Here is a 22131-nt window from a genome sequence, read left to right as displayed (position 1 = left end):
TTTCTGTTCATGACATTTTCCATCCTTATTGAGGGTTCCTTGGGTGCTGGGCACTGAGCCTGGGACTTGCATGCTTTCTCTTGTTTTCAGGGCTTACAAGGTTAAGTGGCTGCATAGGGACTCAAGACCTTTAAAAAGGTGTGGAGCCACGACTTGATTTCAGAGCCCACTACCTCCCACCTGTTGCCATCATCCTGGCAATGGGTGGGTGAGGGTAGTACAGAAACACCCCAAATGTTTGGGTCTCTATTCCCAAGTGAAAAATAACGCCATGCTGTCTCTTAATATGAGTGAGGATTTTTGTTCACCTGCTCCTCTCCTGACTCTCCTGTGTCCAGCAGTGAGATGGCCCAGCTTGGTGTTTTAAAGATGACCCAGAGGCTGATGTTCTGGCTCCTCAGGCACTGCCGTGTGGTTCTGGTGGCTGAGTGCAACAGTTAACAATAGAGCGGGGCCTGGATAGAAAAGTGTTCTCTAGGCCTTGGAGGCCAAGATAACCCAGCCTAGTGGAAAGAGCATTTGTTCAACCCAGGTGGCCAGCAGGCAAGAGGAAGAGTATCAGCTCGAGGGCTGCCCTGTTGCCTTGGCAACTGCAGGATAAGTCCTGGTAGATAAAGGCGTGGGCTTCTGCACTCATGTTCGGGAATTGCTCCTGAGTGGCTAGCTTGCATTTGCTTCTCCGTCTGCACCAGAGGGGTGCAATCACTGGAATATGGCTGGGAAATACGGCTCCTTTGCAGTCAGCGAGTGAAAGATCAGAATGGTATTTCTTTCTTTCTTTTTTTCTTTAGTTAAAATGATCCTGGTCTCAGAACTGCCTCCTATTGTAGAGGCTGCTCAAAAGCCCACTGTGTACAGTTGCTTAATAATAATTTTCCTTTCTCGTGATTGAGTATCAGTTTTAGTACTAGGTAGAAGTGTGTGTGCACCAAGCCCTTTACAGCCCAAAGGTAAACACAGGTGATGGGGTTAAATATTATTATTAGCCATCATAAATGTCTCTGGCTTTTCATTAACCCAGAAGGCAGCTGCTTCTAATCCTGAGAGCTGGCTCAGGTCACGAGTGCCTCTGACACAAACCCATTGGAATCTGACACTGTTACTTCCGACCGACGTGCTCAGGGTTTAGCTTTCTTCCAGTCCAGCTGTGATAAACTGTTGCCTTCAGCTCCTGTTCTGTTTTTGATTTCACTGGAAAGTTTTTGTTCAGTGTATTTAATATGATTGAATGATAGACAGCACATGAAGCGCTAAGCTTATATAGAGAAATGTTTTCCCAGTCTCTGATTCACTTCCCTGTTCCAAAGGAGGAAGCAGGCTAAGTCAGAGGCCATTTCTCTCTTTTTTCTTTATCTCTCTTTAATTGTTGCCAGTGTGGGCCTGGGGCTTACCCAGTGACTTAGTAGTAAAGCATCTGCCTGCAATGCAGGAGGGGCGAATTTGATCCCTGGATTGGGAAGATCCCCTGGAGAAGGGAATAGCAACCCACTCCAGTATTGTTGCCTGAAAAATTCCATGGACAGAGGAGCCTGGTGGGCTACAGTCCATGGGGCTGCAAAGAGTTGGACATGACTGAGCAAAGAGCACAGTGTGGGTTCAGGGTAGGAAGGACTGATTTAGAATATTCAGGAGTCACAGGTCCTGTCCTGGTGTCACTGCAGTGAGGAGCACGGCCGAAACACTTGTGGTTTATGGTGAAACCTGTCCTTGGGAGTGTTGTCTGGACCATCACGAGGTGTTCCTTGTGTAGGGCTCCGCGTGGTATGTTTATTTTAGAGTTTAGCGTCTGGTGCTTCTTTTTGAAGAACTGAAGGAAGCTTATCATGTTTGCCAAAAGCCTTGATTTCCAAAAGATGGAAGGAAAATTGACTGTCTGGTGACAGTAACTGTTTTACAGCCTCAAATCTGTTCCTTCCTACTCTTCACTCTAATTTATTTTGCACTTTTATTTGAATAGCCATCTTTTGAGGGGATGTCGTGGAGTCTGAATAATAGCTATTTTGCTTTTCCTTCGGAGAGTCACATTTCCCTGGGGCGCTCCAGGGAGGTCTTGACCTGTGGGGAACCTCCAGGATGCTGGTTCCCAAGTGCCCGTCTGTACCAGGAGACCTTGTTTCCTGCAGAGTCCAGAATTTCCAGTTAGTAGCACTGAGGGAGCAAGACTTGGGCCAGTGGCTGCTGCTTGAAGTTGTAGCATCTGTCCTGAAGCCCAGCCTGGGCCCGTGCTGTGGACCCCTCAGCAATCTTTCAATCGCTCCTCGGCGCTTCTCTACCTCACACCACACGAGGTGCTTCTTCCTTTTAGGCTCCAAAGGACCCCACCCCACCCTCCAAATTCTTCCTTCTCCTAGATTTTGTCCTTCACTGAGGGACCTGGTCCTACAGGCTTTTAACCCAAAACTGCTCCCACCAGTCCTGAACCTCCCACCTGGGAAATGGGGGTTGTAATGTCTGCCTGTGAGGTCAGGGACTGTCTTTTTGTCATGATGTCCAGCCTGAATGAGCAGATGGACCCACCCCATCATTCCAAGACCACCCCTCCACCCCCCTCCACCAGCTCCCAACCGTGTGTGTTCACAGACACACCTTCCCTCTCACCTTGATAGAGTGAGTCTTTTCTGGGGACCCTCCCAAAGGTCTGGAGAGATGGGCTGGCTTCGAGCCAGAGGATGGAGGTGTGGCCTGAGCCACCCAGCACCCCACAGTGGGGTGGGGGCCCCAAACGTGCTTTCAATAGCAGAGGCCAGCTCCAAGGGCCTTACATGCCGTCTTGTTCAGCTTCCGTGGTTAGAAATGTGGAGTCCACATCCCAGAGGTGAGATGACCAAGGTCACATGTAGGTGGATGCAGAGCCAGGAGAGAAGCTGGGCCACTGCAGCCTGTCTGTGTAACCGCTTCCCATTGCAGTCAAAGTTTAACCGTGTCCTCACTGAGGTCCTGGCCTCTGCCCAGCGGGCGTGAACAGAACAGGTTCCCCTAGGAGGCACATCGCGGTCCCGTGGCCCAGCCGTGCTGACCTCCGCGGCGGTGTTGGCTGGTTCACAGCCTTGCTGGGGGGCGGGGGTGCTGTGAGGCTGCATCTGTTACCTGCGGACGTGGTGCTCAGAGAGCAATGACAGGAGTCTCCGGGTGTTCTCCACAGCATGTGATTCCCGAGTGCCCTGGGGCCAGGCAGGAGTTGTGGGTCCGAGGGAGGCATCTACGTGCACTGACTGCTGACCTGTGTGTGGCTGGCATTTTTTCCCCCACTGCATTTGAGGATGCCCTAAGGAGACCAAGTGCCGGGGCTTTAGTTTTATGTGAAAGCAGTATCTACACCCTAAGTCCGCTTGAAGCCTTTTCACTGCATTAGTCCAGAGAGCCTGAGCAGGTGGGGTAGTGGGCTGTGAGTAGGCGCCGCCTGGGTTCTTGCCCTGCTCCTTCTGTTACGGGGATGATGGCAGTGGACCTCCGTGTTCTCTGCTGTAAAGTTCTGAACCCCTGTGACTTAGAAGCCTGCCAGTCAAAAAATGCAAAAAAAAGTCAACTCTCAAGAGTCTTCTCCAACACCACACTTCAAAAGCATCAATTCTTCAGTGCTCAGCTTTCTTTATAGTCAGCCCAACTCTCACATCCATACATGACCACTGGAAAAACCATAGCTTTGACTAGACAGACCTTTGTTGGCAAAGTAACGTCTCTGCTTTTGAATATGCTGTCTAGGTTGGTCATAGCTTTTCTTGCAAGGAGCAAGTGTCTTTTAATTTCATGGCTGCAATCACCATCTGCAGTGATTTTGGAGCCTGAAAAAATAAAGTCTGTCACTGTTTCCATTGTTTCCCCATCTATTTGCCATGAAATGATGGGACCAGATGTCATGATCTTAGTTTTCTGAATGTTGAGTTTTAAACCATCTTTTTCACTCTCCTCTTTCACCCTCATCAAGAGGCTCTTTAGTTCTTCGCTTTCTGCCATAAGGCTGGTGTTATCTGCATATCTGATATTTCTCCTGGCAATCTTGATTCCAGCTTGTGCTTCATCCAGCCCGGCATTTTGCATGATGTACTCTGAATACAAGTTAAATAAGCAGAGTGATAGTACAGCCTTCATGTACTCCTTTCCTGATTTGGAACCAGTCTGTTGTTTAATGTCCATTTTTAACTGTTGCTTCTTGACTTGCATACAGATTTCTCAGGAGGCAGGTCAGGTAGTCTGATACTCCCAGATTTGAAGAATTTTCCACAGTTTGTTGTGATCTACACAGTCAAAGGCTTTGGTGTAGTCAAGAAAGCAGAAGTAGATGTTATTCTGGAACCCTCTTGCTTTTTTGATGATCCAGTAGATATTACCAATTTAATCTCTGGTTCCTCTGCCTTTTCTAAATCCAGCTTGAACATCTGGAAGTTGACGATTCATGTACTGTTGAAGCCTGGCTTGGAGGATTTTGAGCATTATTTTGCTAGCATGTGAGATGAGTGCAATTGTGTGGTAGTTTGAACATTCTTTGGCATTGCCCTTCTTTGGGATTGGAATGAAAACTGACATTTTCTGGTCCTGTGGCCTCTGCTGAGTTTTCCAAATTTGCTGGCATATTGAGTGCAGCACTTTCACAGCATCATCTTTTAAGATTTGAAATAACTCAACTGGAATTCCATCACCTCCACTGGCTTTGTTTGTAGTGATGCTTCCTAAGGCCCACTTGACTTTGCATTCCAGGATGTCTGGCTTTAGGTAAGTGATCACACCATCGTGATTATCTGGGTCATGAAGATCTTTTTTGTATAGTTCTTCTGTGTATTCTTGCCACCTCTTTTTAATGTCTTCTGCTTCTGATAGGTCTATACCATTTCTTTCCTTTATTGTGCCCATCTTTGCATGAAGTGTTCCCTTTGTATTTCTGATTTTCTTGAAGAGATCTCTAGTCTTTCCCATTCTATTGTTTTCCTTTATTTCTTTGCATTGATCACTGAGGAAGGCTTTCTTATCTCTCCTTGCTGTTCTTTGGAACTCTGCATTCAAATGGGTTTATCTTTCCTTTTCTCCTTTGCCTTGAACCTAAAGGCAAAGAAGGAACAGTTATATTTTCCTGGGTCACTTTCTTAGTTCTCTGGACTTTTCCATTCCGCCCTCTGCTGGATGGTCCTGGGAAAAGGATGTGGGGCCTCTGCTTCTGAAGAGCATTTTTCACCATTGCTGAAGGCATTCTGCGGGTGGGGCATGGAGATACCCACAGGCAGGCAATGGGATTTCTTTCCAGATGCTGCTCAGCGAGGTTCATTTCCTATTAATATAGGAGAAATCCTAGGGAAGGCCTAGCCTTTGCCAGGGCACCTGGAGTGTTCTTGCTGACCTCTGATCCTGGTGTAAGAAGGGAGGAATCTTGCAGTGTCTGAGACATGCTGGCTATGGAAGCCTCTGCCGAAGCTTGAACTTGTAATGCAGCAGTCAGGAGCTCAGGGCGATCCTGGCTCCCCGTTACTGGTTGTGTTGATCCCTGGCAAGCTGGGTGACTGACTTGCCCCAGTTTGCCTGGGATCCCCCCAGTTTTAGCATTCAAAGTCACATGTCCTGAGCATATCCTCAGTCCTGGGCAAGCTGGGGCCATGGGTCACCATCCAAGTTGGTTAGCTTCTCCAAGCCCTGGAGTCCTGAGCAGAGATGCTAGTATGTACATCGTAGGGTTGTGGCGGGAATATCATAGGATAAGTGCGCTTGGAGTGCCGAGCAGGGGTAGCAGATCTCAAGGGCTGCTGTAACCAAGTACCGTAAAGTAGGTGGCCTGGAGCAACCAAAATGTGTTTTCTTAAGTTCTAGAAGCCAGAAGTCTGAGGCCATGTTCCCTCTGCACCTGTAGGTGAGCGCTTCCTTCCTTCTGGTAGTTTGCAGATGATCTTTGGTGCTCCTTGACTTGTAGACGCCTCACTCCAGTCCTCCATCTTCACATGGCATTCTCCCTGTGTCTCTGTCTTACCTCTGTGCATGTCTGTCTCTGCATTCAAATTTCCCCTTTTAGCAAGGACGTGGGTAGTTCTTGATTAGACGTCGCCCTAATGACCTCAGTTTTTAACTTGATTACTTCTGTGAAGATCGTACTTCTAAGGTCGCATCTGAGGTTCTTGGGGTTAGGACTTTAATATATCTTTTTTGGCGGGGACACAATTCAACCCATAACGGCAGAGTTAACTGTAACTATTATTGTTATTTGTATCATTGTCATTGCAATCATTGAGAACTCAAGAATATCTAAGAAACAGCTCTAGTATTCAAGAGGAGAAGACGGGGCCCCCGTCATGAAAATGAGCTGACCTAGTTGTTGGAATTCATACCTGGGAACCATTTCAGCACAAAGGCTATAGGAACCACCCTGCTGACCTCTGGGCTTTTGGTCTCTGTGGTGTAGATGGAGCAGATGCGGAACGAGCTACTTCAGGAGCGAGCCATGAAGCAAGACTTGGAGTGTGACAAGATTTCTCTGGAGAGACAGGTGAGGGCAGCTGGCCCCATGAGCCCCCTGATGCTCCTCGTGGCTTTGAACTAGAGCCCCATGGTTGAGCCTTCTTTGCACAGCAGGCCCAAGAACTCTGGAGCATAACTCATCTGAGAGGTAGAGGTTTTTCTAAGGCCTCTTTCCAGAAGGGTTATTCCCAATAATTTTAAATGTGCTTGTAAGTTTAGCAGCTGCAGAGAAGTAGAATTGCAAGTGTTGTTTTCTAGATGCTAAAGAAGACTAAATCAAATGAAAAGAGAAAAATACAGTGTTGAGACTTCCCTGGCAGTCCAGTGGCTAAGATGCCTCACTCCCAATGCAAGGGCCCCAGGTTCGATCCCTGGTTAGGGAACTGGATCCTGTATGCTGGAACTAAGAGTTTGCATGCCACAACTAAAGATCAAAGATCCTGCGTGCTGCAACTAAACTAAGACCTGTCGCAGCCAAATAAATTTTAAAAGCCAAAAAACAAAAACCAGTGTCCTTTTGTTTTTTGTCCAGAAAACAAAAAGCACGTCCAGTGCACGTGTTGGTAACAGATCTTACATGAATCATTGTATCTTTAACATGCCATTCATGTAAGTTCTTCACTGAATATGACATACGGTATTTCTGAAGGAGCCTATTTCTCTTGTCCCACACCAATAGGTTTATAAAAGGCCAAGGTCAGGATCATTTGTCTGTTATCCAGGAGTCTTAGGACATGCCAGAGATTTCACTCAGGCTTATAAGGAATGTGATAGAACCTCTTCTTTCAGCTTGTCAGGACACGAGTGCAAATCTTTTTCCTGGAAACATGCCCAGGTCTCCCAGTGCCACCCATCTGAAGATGGAAAGCAGGCTTACCCCAGTCACTGACCACACACTGGCCCGCCCTCTGCTCCGCACAGAGGGTGTGGTAGACACAGCCCCTCATGGTCTCCCTGTCTGATTCCAGAACAAGGACTTAAAGAGCCGGATTATCCACCTGGAAGGTTCCTACAGGTCCAGCAAAGAGGGCCTGGTGGTGCAGATGGAGGCCAGGATCGCAGAGCTGGAGGACCGTCTGGAGAGTGAGGAGAGGTGAGCAGCTCCAGTCCTGGTGCACAGGCCCTGCTGGGCACTGGGCATCACGTTACAGGGTGCTTTTACCCCTGTGTCTATGCCCATCCTCCTAAGCCTGTGAGGAAGGCAGGGCAAATACAACCGTGCTGGAAAATAGTTTCCGTTTTGTAGATGAGAAAATTGAGCCCCACCAAGTAAGTAACTTGAGGAAGGTAGCCTGGAAGGATATTGTTGCAGCAGGACTAAGACTTGGGACCCCCACTGCTCAACTCTTAGTTGTTCCTTTTGCCACACCTTAAATAGGGCAGGCTGCCTCATAAGTTAATGAGTTTGAGCTGAATCAGATGAGAGGGGGCTGACTGTGCTCTAGGGGCTGGGTGTATTCAAGCAGAGGCCAAGTGGCCATCTGTCAGAGATGGACACATGGGTGGGAGGGCCACGGGAATGACCATACCCTTTCCTGCCCCATGATTATCTGCAGCTTGTCCTTGGACCACCGCCCAAGGGCCAGCTCCTCAACTCTTATTAATGGCCCCTCACCTTCCTGGAAGTTGTGTGTGTCTCTGTGTGTATGTGTGGAGAGCACTTTACATTATCCATTTTCAGTAAGACTTTAGGGACTGGGTCAGGGCAGTAAACCCCAAACATTGATAGCCTGGCAGTCTGTGAATCTCTGCCTTACCAAGTGAAGCCTGGTACTGGGAGAACTCAGGGCAGGTCTGACCCCAGCTCAGCCTCTCTCGGGCTCTGCAGCCTCAGGCAAAGTCAGTCCCCTTCTCAGAGCCCGTTTCCTCATCTGTGCACTGAGCAGCGCTTTCCTCCTGTACAGCTGTGAGTCTCCCTGACCCCAAGCCCACGTCTACCAGGCAGCCCGGGGCTGGCTGCCTGTGGGACTGAGACGAGACTGTCTTCTGTTCTGCCCTTCCAGGGACCGGGCCAGCCTCCAACTGAGCAACCGCCGGCTGGAGCGGAAGGTGAAGGAGCTGGTGATGCAGGTGGACGATGAGCACCTGTCGCTGACTGATCAGAAGGACCAGGTGGGGGACCCTCTGCGAGTTCTTTTGAGATTTAGTGTGGGCTGGGGAAGCCAGACGGAGGGGAGGGCTCGGAGGATGGACAAGCGGCGAAGTTGAGTGGACTGAGTCTTCTCTTTCCACTCCGCCCCTTACAGGATGGAATGGGGCCTTTGGAGCCCACTTTAGCAAACTTCACACCCTGAATTTGGCTTTGAAAAAGTGGGATTTTCTGTCTTAGAGTCTTACCTCCACTTTCGCATGAGGCCTGTTTCCCACTTTGCCGTATCTTGTTGCTTGAAGAGAAGGGGTCTGGACCACTGGCCTTTTCTTGCTGCCCTGGGCGACCCACCAGCTCACAGCCTGCCCTTTCCCCCACTCTGCCCCCCCACCCCACTCCCACAGTTGAGCTTGCGCTTGAAGGCAATGAAGCGACAAGTAGAGGAGGCTGAGGAGGAAATCGACAGGCTGGAAAGTTCTAAGAAGAAGCTGCAGAGGGAGCTGGAGGAGCAGATGGACGTGAATGAGCAGCTGCAGGGCCAGCTCAACTCCATGAAGAAGGACTTAAGGTGGGCAAGTGTGTAGACGCCCCCAGGGGCTGTGACAGCCCTGATGTTTGAGGAGAGCACGATGCTTTCAGAGCCTTTCCTGTTGTCTCTAGCCACCGTGGCCACTGTGGGGTCATCCCGTCCTAGAGATGACAGTGGCTGTATCTACTCCATTCACCCCATGTGCTCAGTAGGTATCACATGTGTCAGCCTCATGTGATGTCATCTGGGCAGTGATGTGATGTCATCTGGGCAGTGTCATCCCTATGACACTGCCCAGTGTCAGCAGGGCAGGTATTATCCTTGTCGTCCGAAAGGGGAAACTGAGGCTCAGAGCAGGTCAGACCGGCTCACACCACCCTGTAGAGAGGAGTTCCTGGGCCAGCCCTTAGGTTGCCTGGGTTAGGGAGAAAGGAGATGAAGTTGTGGGTTCCTGTTCTCAGGAGAACTAGGATAGCCCACGCCTGGTTTCTGCAAAGAGCTGCTCTCTCAAGCTCCCTGGGCACAGCAGAAAGATAGGGGATTAATGGGGGTGGGGGAACATTGCATTCCTTACCTCAGGGTCACAGCTTAGGGCATTGGAGTGAGGGGTGAGTTTATCTTCATCCTTGTTCATAAAGCTGGGCTTTTCCTGGAGGCTGATGGTGACTGGAGGCTTCTTGCCAGCTGCCCAGGCACTTCTCTCATAAATGCACAGAAGAGCCTGTTGAGAATCCTGTAAACACGGCATGTCTATCGAGAATCCAGCCCCAGGTTGGCATTAGGAGGCAATATATAAGGGGGCACCAAATATCTTAATCAAAATGCAGTATTAAAAAAATTAGTGCAAACCACCCGTGGTGCACAGGATGATAAAATTTCACATTAAGATGGGATTTACAGCAGGACCCTGCCAAGCCATGTGGGAGCTTGAGGCAGGAGGGAAAATCAGGACTACTGACCTTGATTCAACCCTGCCCAGCTCTCCATTAGCAACAGCCTCCCTTGCTACCAGGTGGGCAGTTTGCTCCCTGTTGCTGTACATGCTCCTGTGCCACCCACTGGGGTGGAGAGACAGGCACCTTGAACCCCTTCACCTCTAGATCTGAAGTGAGCCTCAGTCCAGGGCCAGAAACATGCCCCCTGTTGTTTTACAGACTTAAGAAGCTGCCAAGCAAAGTGCTGGATGATGTGGACGACGACGACGACCTCAGCACGGATGGGGGGAGCCTCTATGAGGCGCCACTGAGCTACACCTTCCCCAAGGACAGCACCGTCGTCAGCCAGATCTGAGCCCACTTCCAGGGGCTGCAGTGGGAGGCGTGAGAGGGGGCGCCATCGCCTCCTCTTTGCAGACCAGGCATCTCCTCTTGACGTCACGTCCTCCTAGGATCTCTATGGTAGCACAGCTCTGGTGGCTTGGGCAGCAGCTCTTGCGGGGTATGTGTTGCGATGCCTGCGGCCACTTGGCAGGATGGAGCCCCACTCTGCACAGCTGTCTGCTGCACCATCTGCATTGCTGCTCCTCCCGCACGTCCCCCTGTCAAGAGAAAGGGTCCAAAGGCTGGTTCCTATGCAATAGCCCTGGTGCGGGGGAGGGGATGATGTGTAGACTGTACATATTTTAAATCAGACCTTCTCCTAGACTGCTGCTGTTCCATTTTGGAATGTTGCAGAGGCTTCATGGGGTGGCTTGCTTGTAAAGTTCACATGTGTCTATTGAGTATTATTTTTTAAAATACAAAGCTACTAGATTTTTAAATATGGAGCCAGAGGCAAGAAGGAGAAGGTAGAATAAAGACCACTCTGGACCTCAGAGTTGGAGAAAGGAATTGTTGAGGGGATGAGGGACAGTTAATCCTGAGAAGAGAAGCTCAGGTGGTCTTAGTGAAGAACTCCCTGAAGGAAGGAGGGGAGGGTAAGTCTGAGGTCACTTGTATCTATGGTCCTTGGTTGCTTATTTTATCTAGAATTTTGTTATGATTTCTGAACCACACTGAGTCGATGCTGGTCACTAATTGAAATTTCTTTTGTGCAGGTAGAGTGGGGAGACTTGTATGTAAGGTTTTTCCACAAATGATGTGGTATCTGGAGGCTGGAGCCTTCCTCTCATTTCTTGTTGGTTCCTTCCTTCCCCTTCCCAGAGCAGGTCTGTAATCTATACTCTTGGGGCCCCTGGACAAGTTGTGGTGGGTGGGCACTAGGGGGGTTTGGGGAGCAGGATCACAGACTTAGACTTGAGGAAGAGGCAGGTGATATGCAGGCTGGTGATGGGGAAGGAGGAAAGGAGGGGAGATGAGCAGGTATGTGGTGTAGGTAGGAAGGAGGAGGAGAAGTTCTTGAAAGCTGGGGGATGTGTAGAGAAGAGGCGGGTTGAGCAGGATCCCAGGTTTATGTCAGGAGAGGAAGAGAAGAAGCAGAAGTCAGAGAAATGTCTGTACAAACTGGAAGAATCCTTCTCACTTCTGGGACAAGGGATAGGAGCCAACCTAAGCAGGAGTAACTGGGACTGGGTGAGGTCTGGGCAAGGCCAGGTCCCTGGGATGGAATTTTAGGAAGGCACTGGGAGCCTGCAGGGATCTGGCACTTCCTCCCGGGCTTCCTGTGGCGGTCCCCAGGTGCACCCAGCGACCAGGTCCAGTCACAGCTGGTCAGGCCCATGGCCAGGGAGGGAACCCTGCAAGTTGTATGCTTGTGAGTGTTTGGCTGCCTCACAGTGTCTTGACGCATCCTGGAACGTGAGAAGCCTGTGGCCCTGGCACACCCTGACAGGTGCCTGGGGGGCAGGAGGGAGCAAGGGGATCTCAGTGCCCTACCTACCCCAGGTCACAGAGCCAACCCATCGGGATTCAGAGTGGTCACCCCCATTCACGGGTAGGTGTCTTCAGCCCCCGTGGGTGAGGCCCCCAGAGCAGAAGTGCGAAGCCTGTCTCTGCCTCTGCCTCTGCTTACTTATTTAGAGTATGGAGACATACGTCCCTTTAACCATTCATTCATTTAGCAAATACTTATTGGACATCCATGATACCCCAGCCTCCGGCACTGGGAAGACAGCAGGGAATACAGAGGCTCACAGTCCCTAACCTTCCTGGAGCGCTGTCAGGGGAGAGGGTGACAGACAGCAGCCGCACTGATGAACACAGGCAGAGCCTCTCCGGACGCATCCCAGAGCCCCTCCATCCTCTGGGGGACGCAGCGAGCCTGTGGTTGGTGGACTGGCTCACGAACCCGGAGCAGTCCTTCGACTCTCGCACGTTGTGAGTTCCCCGCTGCTTCTACCACCGTTAGGCATTTGCCAAGAAGCCTGCCCAGCAGTTTCCACCCCTCATTCCTGTGGATTGGAGATGGAAAAGGTTGGGGCCCAAGAACCTTGGGAGTGCGTCAGCTTGTGTCTTGGTTTGTGAGGAAGTTACTGCCTCTCGTTCTGGCCAGGCCCTTCCGGTAGCCACGAGGCAGTCTGCAAGAAGCACACTGTCTGTGAAAAGAGAACAGAGTTCACCATTCGGAAGTCCTGCATCTTTACCCTAGAGGTGAGACATTACCCATGTCGACCCACTCGCCCTTCTGCACTGTAACAGGGCTGGCAGTGAGCCGGATGCATGCAGTGTGCTGAGCTGGAAGGAACACCAGCCTCGGAGCTGAGATAGATGTCTTTAAGTCCTGGCTCATCTTAGCCCAGTGACCTTGATGGGATGACCTTGAGAGACATGTGTTCAGAGCAACAGACTATGCGGGATGAATTGAGGACCAGGGCTCCAGGTCCTTGCCAACTCTGACGTGCTATCGTTCTTTGATTTTATGTACACATATATTTTTTTTCTGTTTGTTAAGAACTAACTCAAGAATATTTCCTTTAGTTAGTTTAAAAAGAAGAAAATATTTTATTTAATAAACAAGTCTGTGGCCAAATGCTGTGCTGAGGAGACAATCATCGTATACCTTTATAATTTTTCTTCCTGCTTCTGAGTGTCTTCCGACGATGCCGATAGGCTTATTGTGTTGGGTTTCTGCTTGCGGGTCTGGTTTGATTGCCTTGGTTTGTCACACGGAGGAAATTATCTTGGCAGCTGCCTCCTGTAAGTGAACTCCTGGAGAAAGCGAGTTTGCCTTTCAATAAACGATATCACCCAACAGGAGTCTTGACTCTCCCGTTATTTCAACTCCCTTGTTTTCTCCAGATCTTGGCTCCCTGTCTGCCAAGAAACAGCCCAGCTGAATGGCTGGAAAGTACTCAAGGTAGAGGAACTTGGGGCATTCCAGGCTGGGAGTTGGGTGGGAGGGGGTGAGGGGGGAACACAGAGGATTAAATGTACCTGGATTGTTGTGACGGTCTGAGAAATCCAGACGACCCATTTCCAGAAAATGGCAAAAGGGGAAAGTGTGCTGATGACTGAGAATGAGCAGGCACCCGCTGTTTACTCCTCGTTCCTGAACTGTGGTGGGTTCTCCTGCGATCGCTGTGTGTACATCACCTCGTTTGATCTACAGCAGGCTTACAGCCCTCTTATATGAAACAGAAGTCACTTCTGTGTGGAGGGACCTACACTGCTGCTCCTCGGCTCTCAGAGCTGTGCTCTGCCCTGTCCTCTGGAGGCCGAGCCCTGCAGGCCCGGGGCTCCCCCCTCCCCCACCCCCCGGGGTCAGCTGGGGGAAGCAAGTGAAGGTCAGTACTGGTCTGCTTGTCACTCCCTCCTCCGTGCACCATTTCCGGCTGTGGTGCCTGTCGGGTGGCTGTACCTCCCCCAGTTCCCAAAGTGATCAGGGCTGCCCGCTGCTGTTCCTCTGGGCCCTTCAGCAGGCCTGGCGGGTTCTCCTGGCACTGCTTTCCCCGGGGGAGTTTCTTCAATAAACCCTTTGTGCCGCCACAGGCAACTGCTGCTCCCTGCCCAGAGCTGTGCCCACTGCCCCCTCAGCACCCCCAGTGATGCCTGCCCATCCACCTGAAGCGCTTGACTCTGTTCTGACTAAACAGAGCATCTCAGATATTAATGGGGATTTCTAATTTTAAAAAGTCCTTGAAGTTTTTGCATAAACTGTTTGCTTTTTTTTTAAGCATCAGAATTACTGGGGTTTAATTTTGTCATTTACAGATGGGTAAAAAGACTCCCTTTTGGCACTAGTTGCTTTTGAAACTGTAATCTCTTTGGCCTCTCTGCTAGGGTCCTCCTGGTGGGAATAAGAGACCCTGAGAGGTTACCTGTTAGGTTTGACCTGTGGGAGGGCTGTGTGTGACTCAGGACCTCAGAGCCAAAGAGAGTAAGTCCTTTTGGGCTTGCAGCTCCTTCCCCCACATTCTCAACATTCCTTCTTTGAACTTGTGGATGGCTACAGCGGTTCTGTCTTTAGGAAGAAGGTCATCAACCAGAAAGCTTTCTGCTCTAAACTTTCAAAGGACAGGAGAAAATGCCTCGACAGCAGGTTCCTATCAGCAGCCAAACAGCCCCAAGTCCAGAAATTCCAGGGTTGGTGGAGGGATCAGCAGACGTGGTCTGCTCTCAGACCTGCACTGAAAATCACGGTGGGCATGCATGTGTATGACCTGAGGCCGGCCTGTCTCATCGGCAGAGCACGAGCTGAGTGTGTGCCCCGTGCTGGGTTTGTTAAAGCTGGACAGACTGGCAGTGCCCTTCCAAGAGACATTCAACAAGAATACCTATTCTATTTCTTCTTAAATTGAAGAAAGTAGGGAAAACCATTAGACCATTCAGGTATGACCTAAATCAAATCCCTTATGATTATACAGTGGAAGTGAGAAATAGATTTAAGGGACTAGATCTGATAGACAGAGTGCCTGATGAACTATGGACAGAGGTTCATGACATTGTACAGGAGACAGGGATCAAGACCATCTCCAAGAAAAAGACATGCAAAAAAGCAAAATGGCTGTCTGAGGAAGCCTTACAAATAGCTGTGAAAAGAGAAGCGAAAAGCAAAGGAAAAAAGGAAAGATACAAGCATCTGAATGCAGAGTTGCAAAGAATAGCAAGGAGAGATAAGAAAGCCTTCCTCAGCGATCAATGCAAAGAAATAGAGGAAAACAACAGAATGGGAAAGACTAGAGATCTCTTCAAGAAAATTAGAGATACCAAGGGAACATTTCATGCAAAGATGGGCTCAATAAAGGACAGAAATGGTATGGACCTAACAGAAGCAGAAGATATTAAGAAGAGGTGGCGAAAATACACAGAAGAACTGTACAAAAAAGATCTTCACGACCAGGATAATCACGATGGTGTGATCACTCACCTAGAGCCAGACATCCTAGAATGTGAAGTCAAGTGGGCCTTAGAAAGCATCACTATGAACAACGCTAGTGGAGGTGATGGAATTCCAGTTGAGCTATTTCAAATCCTAAAAGATGATGCTGTGAAAGTGCTGCACTCAATGCGCCAGCAAATTTGGAAAACTCAGCAGTGGCCACAGGACTGGAAAAGGTCAGTTTTCATTCCAGTCCCAAAGAAAGGCAATGCCAAAGAATGCTCAAACTACCTCACAATTGCACTCATCTCCCACACTAGCAAAGTAATGCTCAAAATTCTCCAAGCCAGGCTTCAGCAATATGTGAACCGTGAACTTCCTGATGTTCAAGCTGGTTTTAGAAAAGGCAGAGGAACCAGAGATCAAATTGCCAACATCCGCTGGATCATGGAAAAAGCAAGAGAGTTCCAGAAAAGCATCTATTTCTGCTTTATTGACTATGCCAAAGCCTTTGACTGTGTGGATCACAATAAACTGTGGAAAATTCTGAAAGAAATGGAAATACCAGACCACCTAACCTGCCTCTTGAGAAACCTATATGCAGGTCAGGAAGCAACAGTTAGAACTGGACGTGGACCGAGAGACTGGTTCCAAATAGGAAAAGGAGTACGTCAAGGCTGTATATTGTCACCCTGCTTATTTAACTTATACGCAGAGTACATCATGAGAAATGCTGGGCTGTAAGAAGCACAAGCTGGAATCAAGACTTCAGGGAGAAATATCAATAACCTCAGATATGCAGATGACACCACCCTTATGGCAGAAAGTGAAGAGGAACTAAAAAGCCTCTTGAGGAAAGTGAAAGAGGAAAGTGAAAAAGTTGGCTTAAAGCTCAACAAGAAAATGAAGATCATGGCATCTGGTCCCATCACTTCATGGGAAATAGATGGGGAAACAGTGGAAACAGTGTCAGACTTTATTTTGGGGGGCTCCAAAATCACTGCAGATGGTGATTGCAGCCATGAAATTAAAAGACTCTTACTCCTTGGAAGAAAAGTTATGACCAACCCAGATAGCATATTCAACAGCAGAGACATTACTTTGCCAACAAAGGTCCATCTAATGAAGGCTATGGGTTTTCCTGTGGTCATGTATGGATGTGAGAGTTGGACTGTGAAGAAAGCTGAGTGCTGAAGAATTGATGCTTTTGAACTGTGGTGTTGGAAAAGAGTCTTGAGAGTCCCTTGGACTGCAAGGAGATCCAACCAGTCCATTCTGAAGGAGATCAGTCCTGGGTGTTCATTGGAAGGACTGATGCTAAAGCTGAAACTTCAGTACTTAGGCCACCTCATGCGAAGAGTTGACTCATTGGAAAAGCCCTTGATGTTGGGAAAGATTGAAGGCAGGAGGAGAAGGGGACAACAGAGGATGAGATGGCTGGATGGCATCATTGACTCGATGGACATGAGTTTGAGTGAACTCTGGGAGTTGGTGATGGACAGGGAGGCCTGGCGTGCTGCGATTCATGGGGTCGCAAAGAGTCGGACACGACTGAGCGACTGAACTGAACTGAACCTATTCTGTGAGGGAAGTTTGCAAGTTTCCTACCCTGAGCAATCTCGCTGAATCTCACAATGGATTGTCAGCAACTCCTCCCAGATGGGCAGCATGGTTCCAGAGGTTTTCTGGGTAAACAAAAATAAATGCTTTTATGAGAAAGGCAAAAGTGTTGGCAGGGAAGGGATCTGAGGCTTGACGGGGCTGGGCATTTTCCCATAGGTCGCATCTGAAGTAAGTACAACCTGCCAGTGTGGGCTAGGTGCTGCTGCAGATACAAGGTCTTAGGTACAGTCTAGGACCTTTATGTGCTTACAGTTTGATTACAAAATGATTGATTAAGTGGAAATTAGATACAAATATTAACTCCTTGGTATATGTATGGAACACCAAATTTGTCTTCTCTTGGGCTTTGCCAGCCCTTCTCTCTAGTTAGTTCTGCATTTCCCCCTGGTTTTCCATATAAAATTCTATAGCTAAGTATGTTGAACACTTAGCTGCCATGTATTGGGTAAACCCTGTATGTTTATTGACTCCTTGGTCCTTCTGACCACCCCCTGAGCAGGTGCTTGTGACAAGTGAGGCAGCCCTGACAGAGGGAGTTACTGACCTTACCCAGGGCGCAGGGGGCTGGTAGAAGAGCCGGGAGTGGAGTCTCAGTGTGTGTTGAAGTTCACATTCGCTGCTAGCAAGCTCTGGTGCCTCCCGTCCACACCCACCTCCCTGGAAGACAAAGACCTTCCATGTGTTCCTGGGTTAGGGCCTCCTGAGGCCTCTTGATCTTCCTCTTTCAGATCTCCCCTTCGTTTGTGAGTCTGTACAGCTCCACAGCCTGCTGTCTGCCTCTACTCTGAGTGCTGCCATCAAAGGGCAACTTCTTTGAGAAATCAAACTTTGAGAAATCAAAGTCAACCTCTGAACCCACAGACTTGATAGATGAGGCTAGTCATGGATCTCAGCTGCTCTTCTAGCAGCCTTAGGGGTACTGCTTCCTACTTTGATCGTTGGATCTCTCGTTTTTGCCACTGATGGTTTTTTGGTGCTGTACTAATGTAACTTGTCTGGGCCTGACCTGGTGGGGTGCTGGGGTGGTCATTGGGCCTCCCCACCATCACGCTGTGTGCAAGGTGGTCTTGGGTAATACCAGAAAATCCCTGGGTTTGGGTGCGTCTCGGAGAATGTTGACCTTCCCAATCCCCAGACGACTTTGGGACGAGAGCCTTCTTCTGGAATGGTACGTAACAATAATAGTCTTCTTGCGTTATGTACCTTTCATATTAGTCTTACATTCAAGACTTGCCACCTGAAATCAGCAGGTTGTCCTAGATGGGACACTATCAACTGTGGTCACTAATGAAACCTCTCACCCCAGAGCAGCTCCTTAAAGAATACGGGGTGGTTGGGCTGAAATCTGGGAACCTTTGACAGCAGTGGGCTGCTGTGGTTTCTACTGGGCTGGTTGGGACTGGGTCCCTGCCAGTGTGCAGGGTCTGACCAGTGTTCAGGAAGGGAAGTAGTCTGCTGGGCACAGCAAGCTTCAGGATCGGGCACAGGGCCTTCACAAAGGTCATTGTGAAGGAAGGGGACCCCTCTGCCCAGCCAGTCCCAGGAGTGGTTGGACTCCAGCTGCGGAAGCTGACTCCCCGCCTCCTTAACTTGGCTTGTCAGCTAGGGTGGGGCTGATGTGTGCCAGATGGGAGGTGCGGTGGGCACCTGCCTTGCCATCCACTCAAGAGAGAGGGCCTCCCTCCTGAGCCCCGCCCAGGATAGTCAATTTGCCCTATGGATGGACCTTATTTTGGGGCAGTGGGAAGGATTCTTAACATCTGAAATCCCTCAACAGGGTAGAAGCTGCACTTGGGCAGACTGCTGTGGGCAGGAATCTTCATCTGATTTAATCTGCAGCCTGCAAGGTAGGTGGTGTTACCCCCTTTCACACATGTGTGCAGAACAAGAAGTCACTTGTCCTAAGTCACCAACTAGTCAGTGGTGGGGAGTGGGATGATGTCCCCTGTCTGCTGCTCTTGCCAGTCAGGCTTTCCTCACACCCTGGCCCTTCTCCCTTGCTGCCCCTCTGAACAGCCACTGCTGACTCCCCTGACTGCGGACAGTTAGGCGCGAGGGCTAGGAGTTCATTGGTGGTCACAGTGCCTGGCCTCTGAGTTGCAAACTTGCACTTGGACTATGAGGCCTGGGTGAAAGGAAAGCAGCCCGCCTGTCCACTCCTGTCTGCAAGCCCCCTCCTGCCATCTGCTGGCTGCCAGCCTGGCTAACCTTGTTCCAACCACCTGGCCTCCTTGCCCTTCCAGGACAGTCTTGTTTTCCAGGAAAGAACTTAGAAAATAAGATAAACCAGATGTATCCAGTTAAATAACCCCCTGCCTCTGAAAGGAGCTGGTGTGCCTGCCAGTCCAGCCCCTTGGTGTGCTTGGTCTGTCTCTGGCCTCCTTGCCTTCCATCGGGTGCCAGTGGTTCCCAGCCTGTCACTGGTCATGGATATGGGGCTCCCTGCAGAGCTAGGCAAGGAAACGGGATCTGAAGAAGATGAGGGACAGGGTCCTGTGGGGCTCCTGGCATTGGAGGCAGTCCTGTCCTTGTGCACTCTCCCTGGGTAGATATCTCCTGGCATTTAGATAATGAAGAACTAGAAAACAGAACCGGCCTCCCCTCACCCTGTCTGCAGCCCCCTTATACAACCCAGGTATTGGTCCCGATTTGCACTTGGCTTCCTAAACCAGCTTCATTTTCTGAAACAAGTAGCTCACCATCTACCATCTCCTCTTCGTAGCAGTTAAAAATTTTTTTGCTTGTCTGTTTCATTGCTGCTGGATTCTAAAATCAAGCTACAAAATGCTCATGGGCTTAATAAATTCATGTGGCCTTCCAGTCTAGGCCCCATGGAAAGGTTAGGTGTGCCCAAGATAACCAGCTTAGTCCACCCCAGTGATGGGCAGAGGCATGTAGGCTGGAGGCATCGAGCTCCCCCTGCTGGTCATCACCTGGTCATTACATTGGAGGACTGCCAGAATGTATCCAGAGCTGCTTTCTAGATGTTAAGAGGCCATGTTTGGAGTTAGTCCCTGTGACTTGGCTACCGACATCAGCAGCGAAGATACTTAGGGGGTATCGAATATGGTGAAGACAGAAATAGGCAAGATAAAGCAGCATGGCACGGGGCCTCAGAATTTCCATTTGAGGACTTCTGGTTTATATTGCTGAAAAAGTTGTGTTCCCACAACCAAGAATTAATAGTGGTTAATATTTGGTCATATCTTATTCACATTTTAAATAAGAGAAAAGATTCCCCTTTGACCCTCAATCCCTGCATAATTATGGGGGGAAGTCAGGACCTTAATAGTTGAATGGTGAGGGATGAAATCCCCAAAGGGAACCTAACTGGGTAATGGTCTGAAGACTAAGCTCTTCCTAAAGGTGAACCCAGGTAAGGGTAGAGCCTTGGCTTGGCCAAACTGGGATATCCAGGCTCTGGTGTCCTGAGCTTACTTCCCTCCAGGGTGGAGAGGAGATCTTATGCTGCCCTGGAGATACCCTTTCCCCTTCCTTATCCACCATATGCTGAACGAACATTGAAGAGTATTGATCTGAGGGATCACCTAGTTATTTGCCTGTTTGGGAAGTGTCATTTTGAGTCGCCTGTGTGGTTCTGGTTTGTCTAGTTCCAGGCTCACAAAGACTGAGTCTCACTGGCTCCCTCTGCTGGACAACAAAGAGCACAGCGTCCTCCGTCATCCCTGAGAACACCCAGTTTGAGCCTGGAATGGGCATTTGTTCCTTGGCTGCTGCTTCTGTGGATTCTTGTGCTTGCAACTTCATGGATGGTCACAGGGGTGAGGAAGAAGGCTGTGAACCTCACTCAGGGCCAACTGGGCGCTGGTGGCCGTGTTTGTTTTGCCATGTTCTGTTTGAACCCTTGATGATCAGAATGTGAGCATCATTTGGTAAACTTTCCTCTTTGGGGATTTTATTTTAAGAGTTTAGTGACATGGATCTTACTTCATGAGATGGAGTAAAGCACAAGTCATGGAAATTTTAAAGTTTGGGTAAACTTTGCTTTTAACTTCAACTTTCCAGGAGCTGGAATCCTTGCTTACCAGGAGCAGCTCTTTGAACATTTTGTCAACAGAGGCTTGCCTTATGGTGTTTGTTCTTCCCTAGGTGTACATTTCCTAGCCAGAAGTTTCTAAAAATAAGATCACACCTCAACTTGCCTAGAGGCCTCATGTATTCTCCTGCTTGGCAAGTACAGAGAGTGAAAGATAGCCTTTCTTTACATATTTATTTTTCCATATAAAACAGAGCAACTGTATTAACAAAAAGTTGGAAAATAACCCTAATGTAGTCATCATGAGAATTTTTATTTATTTTTACTGGAGTATGGTTACTTTACAATGTTATATTAGTTTCTGCTGTATAGTAAAGTGAGTCAGCCACCCATATACATATATTCCTCTTTTCTAGATTTCCTGAGTAGAGTTCCCTGTACTATCTATCCTGTTGGTTCTCATCAGTTCAGTTCAGTTGCTCAGTCATGTTTGGCTCTTTGCGACCCCATGGACTGCAGCACGCCTGGCTTCCCTGTACATCACCAACTCCCGGAGCTTGCTCAAATTCACGTTCATTGAGTTGGTGATGCCATCCAACTATCTCATCCTCTATTGTCCCCTTCTCCTCCTGCCTTCAATCTTTCCCAGCATCAGGGGCTTTTCCAATGAGTCAGTTCTTCGCATCAGGTGGCCAAAGTATTGGAGTTTCAGTTTCAGCATCAGTCCTTCCAATGAATATTCAGGACCAATTTCCTTTAGGATTGACTGGTTGGATCTTCTTGCAGTCCAAGGGACTCTCAGTAGTCTTCTCCAACACCACAGTTCAAAAAGCATTGGTGCTCAGCTTTCTTTATAGTCCAACTTTCACATCCATACATGACTACTGGAAAAACCATAGCTTTGACTAGACGGACCTTTGTTGGCAAAGTAATGTATCTGCTTTTTAATATGCTGTCTAGGTTGGTCATAGTATTTCTTCCAAGGAGCAAGCGTCTTTTAATTTCATGGCTGCAATCACCATCTGCAGTGATTTTGGAGCCCCCCAAAATAAAGTCTGCCACTGTTTCCATTGTTTCCCCATCTATTTGCTGTGAATGATGGGACCAGATGTCATCATCTTAGTTTTTAGAATGTTAAGTTTTAATTCACCTTTTCACTCTCCTCTTTCACCCTTATCAAGAGGCTCTTTAGTTCTTCTTTGCTTTCTGCCATAAGTGTGGTGTCATCTGCATATCTGAGGTTATTGATATTTCTCCCTGAAG

General features: G+C 49.0%; 1 protein-coding gene across 2 annotated transcripts in view; it reads left to right on the top strand.

Annotated features, from left to right (window-relative positions):
• The window catches only part of CGNL1 (cingulin like 1), a 170246-nt gene extending 157060 nt beyond the window's left edge, over positions 1–13186 (top strand). For both annotated transcript variants that reach the window (XM_027553903.1, XM_027553904.1), the window contains 5 exons: positions 6380–6463; positions 7404–7528; positions 8439–8547; positions 8929–9092; positions 10208–13186. In XM_027553903.1, the coding sequence (XP_027409704.1) occupies positions 6380–6463; positions 7404–7528; positions 8439–8547; positions 8929–9092; positions 10208–10343 (618 nt within the window). In that variant the 3' untranslated portion in view covers positions 10344–13186. The remainder of the gene's footprint in view (positions 1–6379; positions 6464–7403; positions 7529–8438; positions 8548–8928; positions 9093–10207) is intronic.
• Positions 13187–22131: the final 8945 nt, after the last annotated feature.

Source organism: Bos indicus x Bos taurus, chromosome 10 (genome assembly GCF_003369695.1).
Source record: "Bos indicus x Bos taurus breed Angus x Brahman F1 hybrid chromosome 10, Bos_hybrid_MaternalHap_v2.0, whole genome shotgun sequence".
In the NCBI taxonomy this organism is placed as follows: Eukaryota; Metazoa; Chordata; class Mammalia; order Artiodactyla; family Bovidae; genus Bos; species Bos indicus x Bos taurus.
Note: the sequence above shows the minus strand (reverse complement) of the source record. Positions and strands in the feature narration are given on the sequence as shown.